Source organism: Pelecanus crispus, chromosome 11 (assembly GCF_030463565.1).
Source record: "Pelecanus crispus isolate bPelCri1 chromosome 11, bPelCri1.pri, whole genome shotgun sequence".
NCBI classification, from domain to species: domain Eukaryota; kingdom Metazoa; phylum Chordata; class Aves; order Pelecaniformes; family Pelecanidae; genus Pelecanus; species Pelecanus crispus.
This window is the reverse complement of record NC_134653.1, coordinates 18,566,546-18,581,180: the sequence shown is the minus strand read 5'-3', so window position 1 is coordinate 18,581,180 and position 14,635 is coordinate 18,566,546. Positions and strand designations below refer to the sequence as shown.

At 50.9% G+C, this 14,635-nt stretch overlaps 1 protein-coding gene across 1 annotated transcript; it reads left to right on the top strand.

Annotated features, from left to right (window-relative positions):
- The first annotated feature begins 796 nt into the window (after positions 1-796).
- CCDC78 (coiled-coil domain containing 78) lies at positions 797-14,347 on the top strand. The gene is made up of 15 exons (XM_075718917.1): positions 797-820; positions 1,097-1,225; positions 1,400-1,486; positions 1,764-1,943; positions 5,069-5,242; positions 5,326-5,376; positions 6,050-6,138; positions 6,743-6,821; positions 7,305-7,430; positions 8,515-8,726; positions 9,360-9,531; positions 10,212-10,255; positions 11,916-11,982; positions 13,393-13,493; positions 14,224-14,347. The coding sequence occupies exons 1-15, from the start codon at positions 797-799 to the stop codon at positions 14,345-14,347; spliced, it is 1,659 nt and encodes a 552-aa protein (XP_075575032.1).
- Positions 14,348-14,635: the final 288 nt, after the last annotated feature.

The window sequence follows — 14,635 nt, the reverse complement described above, 5'->3', positions numbered from 1 at the left end:
TTTGCACGCACTTGGGGGTTGTCCCATTCAGGCCTGGATGGCCACCATTTGGAGTCAGTGGCAGCATGTAGAGCAGCACAATCCAGATTTAGCACTGTCTGGGCTAATCGGTGTTTGTTTCAGTGCATGCTTTGCTTTAAAACTTGTATTTTTCTGCATAGCCTCTCTGATGCTAAGTGATAAATTGTGGAAGGTATTTCCTTGTCACCAGCTGTAGCTTGGTCAGAGCTCAAAGATCCTGGTATCCTTTGGATGGCTCATTGACACCAGAGATACAAGGAGTGTAGAGATCAAGAGAAAGATGCCTGGAAGTAAGTTGATGTTAGATGCTACTGAATGGTCTTGGAGCAGATGGTTGGATTAATGGATTAATTAATGGGTTAATCAGATCTTAAATTCCCTGAAGATCCCTGCAATAGAGATGGAGGCCATCCCTACAGCTGGGTTTTGGGAACGGTCTGTAATATAAATAGAGTGGTACCTCCTAGCTGGCGATATTGCTTCACTGGGGCTGTCTGCTAAGCTTCTTGTTTCAGTATCTGCTGTGCGCTGTCTTAGGAGTACAGAAACCTCCTGACAAGTGACATTTCTTTTCATGGGGTGGCTGTAATAATTGGCTCCACCTTAAGGTGGACCAAGGTGGATGCCACACCCACTAGTAACCAAAGTTGTTGGCAACATAGCTTGTGCCCTACCTCAAGGGAAAAGTTGCTGCCATAAAAGATCCTTAGATCCTTCCTTTGCTCTTCAGCCACTGCCTGCCTGATACTGTGCAAAAATCCTGGACTCTGGGCACATGGATTTTGCAGAGAACGAGAATGTAAGTACTCTGACAGAGCACATGCAGCATCTTGCTAACTAATATGTAAGTATGAAGGTCTGCAGGCCCTTCCTGGGTTGTGGAACCAGCACTCTGCAAATGAAATCCTAATCACAGGAGGAAAATGGCAGCTGAAAATCCCATCTACAATCTGTCAAGGTCTGAAAAATTGGATGTGCTGTGCTCTTCCACCAGCACTGGGGTGGGAGCATAGCATGGGGGAGAGGAGGGCTTTGCTGGCTGGCACCAGCTGTCAGAGCTGTTGTGTGTCCCTAGGTGCAGCTGCAGGATAGGAATGAGAGGCTGTACGGGCTCACAGACCTGCAGGAGAGGATGGAGAAGCTGGCTGGCTCCAAAACAGATCTGTCAGCCAGAATGGTCTTCAGTGAAGAGGAAAAACTGAAGGTAAAACAAAATCTTTAGGAGTTGGAGAGAACTGAGCTGTGAAGCCGTGTGAGGGTAGTAGATCTGCAGTGCAAAATCTAGTGGGAAATGTTTGGGTCTCTTTCTAAGGGTGTACATGTTGTGCTCAAATTCCCTGGTGCGACCTGTTGAAACAGTATCCTTTCTGTCTCCTAGATTTCCAAAGACCTTGTTGATCTCCAGATTGAGACAAACAAAATGAAGGAACAATATGAGACGGAGAACTTTGAACTGAAAAATATGGTATCCAAAAGTTCAAAGCAAAGTTGATTCATCTCTGCCAATACCTTTATCCAGAACCGCAGTTCGTTATGCATCCATCTTTGCTTTGCTTGGTGTATTCTCTTGGCTTTAGCTAGAGCAATGAATTCCCATCCTCTGATGCCCAGATACCATGAAACTTGTGGTAAACTCATCTCTCTCTAAGTCATAGTGTGCCAGAACTTGTTTGGCCAAATAAACGCCCTGTGATTGCTGCTGGTCTCTGCCACAGTCTCGTTCTGCTGCCTCCCCTCTGCAGGTCCTGGCCCTGGAGAACCGTGTGCTGGAGCTGGAGCTCTGCAGTAAGAAAGTCACTGGGGAGCGGGATGCCTTACGGGAACGTCTGCACACTCTGGAGACCAGTCGGAAGGAGCTGGCGGATGAGTACATAATTTTGAAAAGCAATTACCTGGCCCTAGGCAAAGAACTGGACCAGGAGGTGAGACAGGCTGCAGTGTTCATTCTGGTGTTTTCGACTCCATCTCACAATTACCTGATCTACAGACAGCTTGGCTGGCTTTGGGTTGCGTATCCATATCATGGCTCGGGTCCACAGTTGCCAGCTGTGAGGCAGCGTAGCTTGGCCGTGTTTTTTTTCAGTGCCCAGGGATTTCATGTAACATGGTCACCTTCCAGCAGGGCTTGCAGAACCTGCTCTGCTCAGCAGGGACAGTGCGGAGCCCACACTGCCCAGTGTGCTGTGCTCTTCTGGGCACCCTGCTATCAGACTCTTTCTCTTTTCACGCATCCCAAATCCCCGTCACCAGCAGTAACGAGGAGGTCACTGCGGGGCTGGTCTGAGTGCACGTTGCAGGTCCCTCTTGACTGCCAGCATGCTTTGTTTCCCTTTTTTCTGCATGGCTTGCGCAGGCTGCACGTGAACTGATTGTAGTCATTCTCATTTCGTATGGCGGTGGGAAGGGGCCTGGAAGTTTTTGAGGTCAGCAAGTTTATAAAAACACTGAACGTAAGCGAGTTTCTGATTGTCCCTTAAAATATAGTGAATTTCCTGGTGACTCTTAGCTTAGCAATTCTTAACTGAAGTCTTTTGGACCCAGATTTCTGTATTTCTCTGGCAAGAATAGCTACTTGAATAGACCTTCCTCTTTTCCCTTCCCCCCCTCTTTCTTTTTGAATTGGATCCGTTGACTGACACCCTCCTGCCTCCCTCCCCTGGCAGATAGTTTAGCTGGTTCAGCCAAATGACCTGGTTTACCATGCTGTCCCTGTGCAGAGCTGTGATGGGAAGATGTGGGGCTGGGACCAGGCATGCTGGTTTAGGCAGTGTCCAGTCTCTCTTTACAGTGAGCATCCGTCTGCAGAGCTCCGGAGGATACAAGGTCGTGATCATCCTGTTGCAAATAAGTGAGTTAGTGACTCTTGTGAAGCTATCATTTGTCTCTCGTAAGCTGAAAAATGGAAATGTCTTATGAGGAGGCAAGCTCAACTGCTTGCACGGGTGCGAACCCACCCTGTCGTCCTGCCAGAGCACGAGGCAGAGCGCGTGCAGCTGACTGTCAGCAAGGCAGCACGCTGCTGAGACACAGTACCACCAGGCTGCGGAGGAATAGCTCAGCATTCAGCAATCTTGGTTGCTTCTTGTCCCCAGGGAGGTGCAATATGTTTGTCAAAAATTGGATTTTCAGGTGGCTGACATCTCTAAATGATGGCTTTAACAGGTTGGTGGTAATAACACCCTGTTTTCACATGGATCCTAGAATCTTTCAGAGAGTGAAAGCACATGGATTCAGTTATGTGCCTGGATAGCATCCTGAAGGAGTGATGGAGCAGGGTCCAGAAGCCAAAGGTGAACTCCTTGGTTGTAATTCATAGGCTGAGGATTTTACCCCAGTTTCTTGGCTCTGACTACCGAATATCCTTGCCTGAAGCAAAAGAGGCTCCAACTTGGCAGGTTGGGACTTGTCGCGGCATGGGCCTCTTGCTCATTATTTTCCCAGTGTGGACTTTCCCAAAGGAAATGGGAAAAGCAGCCTGTGGTTCTGCCCCCTCCCCTTCCCCAGCGCTCTTCTGGGGAGACAATGAACCTTTTACACATTCCCAATTACAAGTGCTACTTGTGACCTTGCCAATATGTTGTCATGGCTGCTTGGCGCAGAAGCAGCTCGGGGAGCTCATTCACGGTCCCTTGTACGGGAACAGTTAGAGCCTCTGAATTGTCACGGCCCCCATTGTACGGCTCAATTCACACATTGCCCTGTGTCTGTCCCAGGCGAAGGAGCACGGTGGAGCTGGCCTTGCCTGTCCCTGGGGAAGTGCCTTCCAGAAGATGCCAGTCAGTCACTTTGTGCCTGTTTTCTAACTCACTGTAAATTCTTCCTTTTCAAGACTCTGACCTTTTCTTGACTCTCCGTTTCCTCCTCCTCTTTTGTTCAGTGGGCTTATGCCATCTGCATCGGCGGTACAAAGTGAAGCTGTCGGAGGGAACCCAAATGGCTGCGAACCGGTTCCACACCAGGGTTTTCCCTGGAGCCAGGCCAGGGGAGGCAGTGAAGCCCATTGCAGACCTGGGACTGCCTCTTTCTTTCACCAGGCTGGTACTTCTGTGCTTGTGTGACCCCCTCTGATCAAATTGTCAGGGCTGACAGCTGCAGATGGATCGTTTTTGGTTGGAGAACAAGTAGCCTGTCTCTGCGTAGCTGTCAGTTTTCGCAGCTGTATATCTCACCTCTTTGTCAGCCTCTTTTCTCCTCTCCTCTCTCCCTCAGCCCACCCTGTGCTATCTTTTGATAAGCTATTCTCTCCACGGATGACTCAGATGACCTCTGCCTCCCATCCTCCCGATTCACTGCCATGGTAACAATTACTCAAGCTTGTCCCCAGTCATAAACCCCATCAAAGCTTTGTTATCTACATAGAAACCCTCCCGTGAGACATGAATTCCCCCAGTGTTCCTTCCAGATCACCTGTAACAGAGCCTTTCTCATTCAGATCCTCTTTATCTTTTGGAAATGTGTCACTTCACACCAGCATCACTTTGAATCTCGCTGCCTACACGGTACTGTGGGCTGGCTGCTGCTGGAGGGATGCATTCAAACAAAACTGGAATTAGCTGGGTGGCGTCAGCCTAGATGGATGGAGATTTGGCCCTTCTCTTACATTATGGAATCCAGCACTGTTCAAAGCCATTGTATGGGGAAAGACATGCCTGAAGTGTTGAGAAGCTGCGGGGGGTGCAGGGTTAGGGTGAGGAGGGAGGCTGAAGGTCAGGATGGAGAGGTGGTGGCAGAGCTGTGCCCAGGGCTGGGCTGGCACGGGGATCTGTATCTGAATGTGAGAGCGAGATGGGCAGAGCGAGTAAGGTTACATGTGAATAATTCTGATGCCTGGCAATGATACTTACCCTGCATTTCCATGAGAATTAGAAAATCACTGATATCTTTGGGCATATGAGAGAGAACTAAAAATAAAACTTGCTTTCAGGAGGGGATGTGAGTGCCTGCCTTTTGTACACACCAAGAGTAGCAGGTATGTGCTGAACAGACAGTGTGTGGAGCCAGTGAGGCGGGATTTCAGAAACTCTTTCCTTCTTGTTTGACCTGGCAGGTCATGAAGAATGAAGAGCTCAGCCTAGAGCTGCTCAATCTGGCCAATGCCAGGAGCACCCTTCCCTGCACAGAGAGCGACCACTGCCACTCCCCTGCCATGGCCAATGAATCCTCTGCCGAGCTGGAAAGAGTACGAGCAATGGTGCGCCGTCTCTCGGCTCGGAAGGTGAAGGTAAGGACCTCTCTGCCCTGTTGCCAGCTCCTTGGAGAACAGGGATATTACAGGTACCTTCTTCTGTCTCTTACTAAAACCAGCCAGAAGATGTAGTTGCCTCTGAACACGAGCGGCAAAAGCTGGAGAGAAACGTGAGTGTATGTGCTGCTGGATCCTTGGGGAAGCAGAGGGGGAATTTATTCCTACTGGCTGGCACCTCCTGGTGCTAACTTGAATTTTGTGGATGAGCTGGTGCCTTGATTTATTTTAGTTTTTTTTTAAGCTGTGCAGTTGAAAAATGAGACTAGAATACCTCCAGCTCTTGTGGAGGCAAAAGCTGAGAGAGGGCAGCTGTGGTTCCCTCTGTCAGTGCCCTTGGGTGAACAGAGGCAGGAGCTTAGAAGTCCACAAGTGCAGAGGAGACTTCATTATTTTCTCCTTGTCATTACCTGAGAAAGATGGGGGTGATAAAGCACCTGAAACTGAGAGCACTGAGATGCTCCCTGCCTCCTTCCCATCTGCAGCCTATGCAATACCAGCGTGGGCTACGCCACCAGCTCCTGCTAGGAATCTGACTTGCAGAGCAAGACTCTTCCTTGGGGGAACAACACATGTGCACCTCCATGTGCTCTATCTCCAGAGCACACACCATTTCTGGTGTGCTACAGAGCACTGGTCACTCCAGTTAAGCAGTCCTTTCCCCAGTATGTCACTGGTCAGCTGGACTTGTGCTCAGCTGGAGGCTCTCCTCGCTTCTTCCCTGTTCACGAATCCCTTTGCTTGGCTCAGCCCTCTGTCTCATCTTCCTCTTCGTTTGTCCCTCAGTTGCTTGGAAACCAGGATCACATAAAAGTGGAGCTTGAAAAACTGAAGAAAACCTATGATTTGCAGCAGCAGAAGCTGGAAGAGAGAGTGTGAGTGTTTGAGGGCAAATCCTTCTGTTTGGCTGGACATTTGTGGAGCTCATTGCAGCTGAATTTGATCCTTGGGCACAGGAGAGGAGGCAGCCTGCCTTTGGTGGAGCACAGGGTGGGAAATGATGATTCACCCTTGGAACAAGCAAGGCCTAGAAGCAGATGTTTTCAAGGCTCTTAAGAGGGTCAGCTGTCTTCTTAAAAGTCAGTGGTGTTTAGGTACCCAACTGGCCTATGCACCTCTGAAAATCCACTTTCTGTGACACACACAGCAAATGTGTGACAGCCCACAGGTGAATCCAGCCCTAGCCCTTGCACCCACAGCAGTTCTTCCATCGACAGGCTGGGATGGTGTTGGTGTCTGGCAAAGGCTGCCACAGCAGGGATGCTGGAGAAATAGACCCCCTGACTGGGGAGGACGTTCACTTTTGGTTGCAAGAGCTCTGTGGCCACTGTTTGGCACGCAGCTGGTGGGGGCTGGCAGCTGCTGCTGCTGAGACGTTTCTGTCATCCCATAGTGATTTCCTTCTCAAAGCTGGCTGTATTGGACCTACAGAGAAGTTTGGGGGGTTGAAATAAACACACTTTCTTCCTGTGTGCCCAGGATTGCAATGGGGAAGGAGCTGCAGGAGGCGAAGGGAGCAATTGGGGACACGCAGCACAAGCTGGCGGAGCAGTCAGCGGTAAGGGCAGGCTCCCTTCCAGCCCCCGGCACCCAGGACTGCCCCTGCTCATCCGCTCCTCCTGGGTGCCATGCACTTCTGGAGCTAGCAGGGGGTGGATGTCTTGCACTGAGGTACTCCGACACATCTCCGTCTCCAGGGAGTTTGTCATACCAAGGTGCTCCTCCCTGCACAGTTTCCTTCTCCAGGGGTGCAATGCACATGGTGGAAGGTGCTGCTTGCCACAGGTGGTGGGAGGAATTTTATTCACTGATATTTAGAAAAGGTTGGTGAAATCACCGCAGGGGGATTGCAAATGACAGAAGGTAGCAGGGGAATAGAGACTATAAACATTTCCAGTGGGCTCCTGTGAAAACCCAGGACCTTAGCAGCTCTAGTGAAGCTGAATATCTGGAAATTAAATCCCCCATCTCATGCAGCTTCGTAGTGCCCCTTGCTTGGCCAGAGGACGAGGGCAGCAGCGAGCATGTTTGCTGTGCCTAGGTGCTGCTCACCTCCCAGAGCCAGCTCCAAGAGGTGGAGGCAGAGAACTCCCGGCTGCAGCTCCGGGTGAAAGAGCTGAACGAGGAATATCGCTCCCGGCTCACGCAGTACATCAAGGACATGGCGGTGGGTACCCCCAGACCCGGGGGCTCTCCTGGCTTGAAGAGGTTCTCTCCATGTTGGCTGCCTACGTCTTGCAGGCTGCTGCTGTTTCCCCTCCTTGCTGGGCTGCCGAGCAGAGCAGGCAGTGGGGTTTGGGGAGCCATGGTTGCAGCTGGAAGGGGGCTCTGCCCCCTCAGCTTGGCCTGGGGGAGGAGATGCCAACCCCCCCTCCTCACCCAGACTTCCTGTATGGCCACACTAAAGGGCCTGTGAGTTTCTGCTGGGACTTTCTTTCGTGGTCAGATTACTTGGATTGAAAGATCCTCTTATTTACAATGGCTGCCTTCCAGTTGGCTTCTAATCTCCATTGCCCTGACAACTTCCCTTGGCAGGCCAGGCAATGCCACTTTTGGCTTTGTCACTGCCTCCATGGTGACTCTGCTGCTGTCCCTGGACAGAGCTCTGCCAGCCTCTGTGGTCAGCTACTGAGCCATGTAATGGCAGTGCCTCGGACCCATTCTGGGAACAAGCACCTTTGACGTAGAATAGGACCCCCAGAGCATCGTGAGGACTCAGCACAAGGCAGCATTCAGGCAGGTTCAGGCATGGATACCTGATTATATTGAGCAGTAATACTAGCAGGAAATCTCTTTCTAGTCCCTTGGTAGCAGTAAGCAGATTTGGGTAAGAGCTTCTGTGCTGGGAGAAGGCTGGTACCAAAGAACGCGGTGTGGTGATGGATCAGGAGAATAAGCAAAGCAATTTTTACTATTAAGAATAGTTCAATTTCTAACAGAGCGATGTTGAAGCATCTCCTAGCTAGCAGAGAGAGTGGGGCACAGGGGAAAAAATACAGGACTAGAGATGGTAACTCCCAACGCCGACTCGTGTTTCCCTAGGCAGGTCACTGATAGAGTACAGATGCCTTCTCTGTCTTGAAGGGCCATGATGGAAGCTAATTTGTCTTTTCTGCTCCTAGAAAATGGAAGATATGCCCTAATGTCTGTGCTGTTAGCACAAATATTCCTGGACCTTCTCTGTGGGAAATGGGTTACATGCCTTAGGGAACAACTTGATCACCTCAATTGCTTTCTCTGTATGTTTAAAGGACTACATGGACAGCAAATCCAGCAACATAACGGGGCCTAGCAAAGCCCCAGCTGATCGTGCTCACATGAAACGCTTGGTAGACAGCATGCTGAAGGATATCAGGGCTTCCTACAAGTCTCGGGAAGAGCAGCTAGCTGGAGCGGCACGTGGCTACAAGAAACGCATGAAGAACTTGGTCAAGAAGCATGAGAACCTGCTGATTGCTTATGGGTAGGGCTAAGCCAGGGTCTGGGCTGCCTCTGTCTCTTCAGCTTATTGCTAAGGACCAACTGGAAGTGCCTCATAGCACGCAGCCCCCTTGCTGAGAGGGAGGCAAACAGGGCTCCCAGGTGGAGCAGCGGATCTGGGGTGCATGTTTATCTCCTTGCTCTTGACAAGCCAGGAGCAAGGTGTCTCCAGCTACACATCAGGGTGCTGTGGACACCCTGGAGCTGCTTGGCACATACATTTCTTCTGTGTAAAATTTAGGGTGAGAGATTGATTCCACATTGGATGGTGTGGAAATGCAGAGGTACCACAAATAACTCCTGCCTCCCAGCCTGTCCCTGCAGTGTTCTCAGCTCTGCTCCACAGCTCTCTCAGCAGCTTGGGCTGTGGGAAGCAGCAGAAATTCTTGTGGCATAAAAGCCACAAATAGCTCTAGGACAAGCTCCCCTCAGAAACACTGCCAGGAATATTGTGCATACTGCTGGGCTCTCCCACTTATCCTTTGCAGGTGGACTGGCTCTGGGTGGCCAGAAGCCAGCAGATCCCAAGCAAATGGTACCTCCATCAGCAGCAGAAATGCTAAATGTTGTTACCTAACCAGAACTACCAGGGACTAACCCCTCTGGCATGTTACAGGCTCCAGCGAGAGCAGATCCGGTCCTTGGGCACCAGCGCTATGGATTGTGGCCCTGCCGAGCTCCACTTTTCCATCACAGACCCAGAGCTACTGACAAACACAACCCGGGAGCTAAACCGGCTGCGGGAGGATAAAGCAAAACTGGAGATGCAGCTACATGAATTGCAGAAGGTGGTGGCTGGGCTGCTGGCTTTCTGTGGGGGTGAAGCTGGGGGGCGGTGGGGAGAGTCTCACAAGCAGTAGATTCATCCCCTTCCTTAGGCATTCCCTATGGCACAGACAGGGGTAGTGCTTGCTCACTTTCTTATTTTGGGAAGAGACAGGATGTCCAAGCAGTGTCCTCATTTCTTCAACCCTGCTGCATAGGGGTGAGTTACAGTTAGATCCAGGAGGCTGGGCAGCCCCATAGATTGGGGTCGCTGAGCTCTGGGAGGGCTGAGGACTAGCAGATGTTATGGGAGAGCTGCCAGGCCAGCCGACTGACTCACTTGCTAAAAGAAGAGGTGAGTAAGGGAGGATAGGATGGGGCTTTCTGTTCTTGAATGCCTTTGCCTCAGCGCAAATAGCTAACTGAGCAGGAGACCACACTCAGAAAACTGCCAGTCAGCTCCACGTCCTCCCACTGGTTCTGCCTGGGCAGAGACATGTCTCTTGATTTGTGTGAGATACATTTATTTAAAAACTCAGAGGATGGGAGACCTAAACCTTAAGATTGTGCTGCACAGCAATTCCTTGCCAGGGCACTGGTGGCTGTTAGAGTGCTAGGATATGCCACTTCAAAGTGGTAGGGACTGTGCTGAGATTGCAATGGTGTAATGCTTACAGGAATACTGTTCTTCCTTTACCTTCAGAAAAGACTGAAAGAAACCTCTGGCTTTCCACTGTCTGCTGAGCAGTAAGTGATGTTTGTTTCTCAGGATATTTGTAACTCTGAAATCTCCTTGCTCTGTGGATTGAGGAGTCTTTTCTGCTTTACTTGGAGATGGTAATAAATAGGGAGAAAGCAAGCTGATAGGGACTCATCTGAGAAGAAAAGCCAGCTGTCATCTCAGTGCAGCATTTCCTGTGGTGAAATGAGTTGGTCATTTATGCCTTGATCCAAAAGAGCTCTTAAGCCTTAAGCGCATGTTTGATTTAATCATGTTTTTAGTCCCACTGATCTCTTTAGAAGCTGAAGTTAAGCATATGCCCAAGTGCTTTGGTGGATCACAACCTGAGGAAAGGCAAGCGAAACACCACTTTGGGACAGTCTTGTTTCTCCTCCCTGCCAATGCAGAAGCTGGGCTGGAACCCTTAGGTGACCCTGTATCGATACCTCCCTGGCTTCTTGACATGCCCTTTATTTGCTCATTTTTGGTGGGTCTCTTCCCCCTGCTCTGTTAGTCTGTTGAAACTCTATCAACTATAGCTGTGGAGAGGTAGAACAAAGTGTAGGAGAAGTCTGAGCCGGAATTTTTCAGCCTTTTAAGATGCAGTAGCCTAGAAAACATGTTAGGTATTTCAGTGACTGGATGCCAGCAGGGAGGAGTCAGTCAGTGCCTGAGCCACAAGGGTCCAGAGGAGTGTCTTGGAGAAGAACTTGAGCCTAACCAGGCTCTGCCATGCTGAAAAATAGTAGTAGTCCTTGAAGAGATGCATTAGTTTTGGCAGACTTGCCACAGGACAAGACAGAGAAGTACCAGAACCTGCATTTTAGTGATGCATATTGTTAAGGTTTTTATAACTGTCAAGAGACTCTACACACTTCAAATACTTGTTTTCTGTGTGCTGATGGGTCTTACCCATGCCATTACCCTGCTCCTCTAGCTAGAGACATGAAGCCTGGTGTAACCACAGCACTTCAGCTATAACTCCTGCTGCTTCTAGTCTTTATCAGCTGTGCGGCTGCACCGTTTATTGTTCCCCTCGCTTCTGCTCCCATGAAATCTCAGCCATAATTTCCAATGTGCCTGGGCTGGGAGGCTGCAGCCACCAGAGGGAACTCTGGCAGTTGCAGCAGAGCCACTCTTGAGCACAATGCATTCCTCCCTTCATACAGTCCAAATTCCCCAAGCATCAGATGTGACCTGTATTTTGCTTATTCAGACTGGGACAGAATAGGAAGAACTTTCCCACGGCTGGGCTGCACAGACAGCTCACCTATCACGCTCAGCGACCAGAACGGGTGGGTTTGTGCTCCGAAACATGAAAAGCACCAGCGTTTGGCATTGATCTCACTCTATTTCCACCAAATTCAGTCCTGCAGTGTCAGGTTAAGGACTTTTTCTGTACAGAGTCCTCTGATGCATGAGTGTTGATGTGAACTTGGAACAGACCCAGCCATCGCAGTGGGGAATCCCAGGTTGGCAGAAGGGCTGTGACTCTCATGCGCGGGCACAGAAACAGCGCTGCATGCCCTGAAGTTTGGGGCATCAGGAGAGAAAAAGGTTCAGAGTGCTGGGTTTTATGGTTGGATGGGCACGAGTTGTGTCCAGCCCCAGAATAGAGCTGAGCAACCTGTAGATGGGCTGGATTTGAATGTCTGGGCATGACCAAAATCTGCTTTTTTCTCCTAGGCAGCTGGATGAGGAGGGCTGGGCAGAGGTCAGGAAGCAGCTCCAGGAGTTCACACACACCATCCAGGTAAAGGTCTGGAACAGCCCATCTGAAAAAAGCTTATCCCTTACCCACATGTCAAAGATGTGCTGCCCCAGCCTGGCACTGCCCTGGGGCCAATACGCTGCTCCAGGCTGGAGTTTTCCACGGCAGCCTTGCTGTGGCTTTGGCCTCAGCCCACCAAATGACGCTAGTAGGTCCCTGGCCGGTAATGTATCGAGGCTGTACTTTCCCTGCTACTAAAAGAAGGAGAGCAGCCCTTGTGACTGCTCATTGCTGGACTGTATTGCTCCCTCCCATGTTTCAGCACAAGCATTTAGGCCTCTGTATAACAAACTGGGTCTGTATTCAACATGGTTCTAGTCTGAATCTGAATCAGCTTCCCAGTCTGGTTCCCCCTGACTGCAAGGTTATTTGTGCTGCACTCGGGAATGGGGTGGCCCAGAGCAGGGAGGAGAGCTCGCTCCATCCACAACGCTGCCCTATAGCACTCATGAAACTGTGGTGATGCTCGCTAGGAGCGGGTTTGCCTGAGGTGGGGTTTGCTGTACTGGCAGTGATGGCAGCAGTGGGAAGAAGGATTGGTGCTGGGATCCCTACCATGCTGAAAGCCACACACAGGGAAAAGGGCTTTGGAAACAAAGCAGAGGTTCAGTTTTCTGTGGTAGACAAGGTTATAGATGTTCTACCAGCCCGCTCCCATGTCATGCCTTCCTCTGTCCATACTGACCTAAGGAAGTGCTCCACCATTCTCTGGTGACGTAAAGCTAAACACCTAAATTGTGTGTATCTTTGTGTCCAAAAGAAGGGACATGCCATGGCTGAGAGGCTGGAGCACTGCACTGAAGCAGGTCCTGCTCCTGGCTCTGCTGTGCGTCTTGGGAGTGAGCTCAGTCAAGCACTTCAGATCCTCCTGGTGACACAGGGATTGTACAGTTAACTTGGGTAAGGGGGTGATCTGCTGCCAGAGACACTGTGCAAAAAAACCAAATGCTTTTTTATCTAAAAGAAGGGCAATTCCCTTTGCAACAAACTACCGATGGAAAAGTGTGAAAACTGTGTCCAAGCGCCAAATCTAGCGACTGCTCCACCAGTTGTGAAGTCTCTGGGGGAGTTAATGATGGCACAGCAGGCAGGGGTTACTGGCCTGTCCTGGGGTGGCCCTGGGCCCCACGCCTGCACTCTGGTCAGGGAAGGCTGCCTGGTCTGCCCGGCTGATGCCCTGGAGTGGTGGTGCCTGCAGAAAGCTGCACTATCGTCACTAGGCTCCTTTCCTCGAGCCCATCAGTTTGCGGTTGCTTCTGTAGCCTAACACCAAATGGTGCCAGAGCCAAGTGATGGGGAAGTGGTCAGCCTCACCTGGCAGAGAGGGACTGAGCCACTTTGCTCCCATCTCAGAGAGCTCCCTGTTTTGTCCATGTTTCTTTGCCCCTCCAGGAGGATTTGGAGCAGGAGAGGAGTCAGCTGCTGACTCGGGCAATTGTGGCAGAAGAGCAGGTGTCAGAGCTGCAGGAATACATAGATAAGCATCTTGCAAGGTGAGATGGTAGGATCCCCCTTCACATGTTCTCTGCTTTGTGCTCCAAGTTTAACTCTCAGGCTAATTGCCGGCGACATCGCTATGCCCGCCACGCTGTTGGCGCCTGACCTCGCCACTGCCTTCCCACAGCGCTGCCGGCATGGCTGATGTCCTGCAGCACATCCAGCTGTGCAGGCAGCTGCCACCATCCCTTCTCTGCAGCATGGGGGGGGCAGTGTCTGGCTTGCCCTGCTACACGTCTCCTTCCCTGTGCACTCACCCATCCTTGGAGGGAGCTAAGAGAGGGGTTGCCTAAAATCCAAAGCCTTCCAGCAGCCCCTGATCTACAGTCCTCTCCCGCTGGCTCATCACACACTGAAGCAGGGGGAACAGCTTCTTGGGCAAGGAAGAGCGAGAACAAGCAGGGCACATCTGTCAGAGCAATGGTCCAACTGCGCCTGCTTTAACTCCCCAGACAGCTCAGCTGTGAACTTGGGTCAGACTCATGGGCTTTTTGCTGGTACCATTACCTGGCAGAGCTGCCAAACACCTCTTCCTTGGGAAAAGGCTGTGATTTTATATCTGCCGTGGCTCAGTGCCTGGGCTGGCTGGTCTCAATTAACTGACACTGTGTGTCTTAGCATGCAGCAAACACAAGGCAAAGTGTACATTTAAATTTATTGCTCCTGTGTGTGAGCTGTCAGCAGGGTGACCACACAGGCAACAACAGTGCTGTTTCCCCACTGCAGGTACAAGCAGGAAATCCTCCGGTTGAGGAAGCTTGCTGGCAGAGAGGTGCCACGTGTGCTCAGTGCTGGGGCAGCTGATACTCACTCACTGCCCAGAGCCAGGACTGTCAGCCACCAACCATAGCTCTTCCCCACAGCTCCAAGAAGCGGCACGATCACAGGAAAGAGCAGGATTTAAAAGGAAGGAGCTTTCTGTTGTGTGGGCTGACCACAGCAAGTATCCTTCCCTGGCTGAGAGCTGGGAGGCACAGTGAGGGAAACCACGTGGGTGTTCTCAGTCTCAAATTAACAGTACTAAAATGGGATGAGACAACTGTGTCTCGTCTATCCTCTGACCCCTCAGCTGTAGGAATTCTGCTGTTCCCTGAGCACATCACGCCTTGGGACATGGGGTTATGTTCCCAGGCTGCTT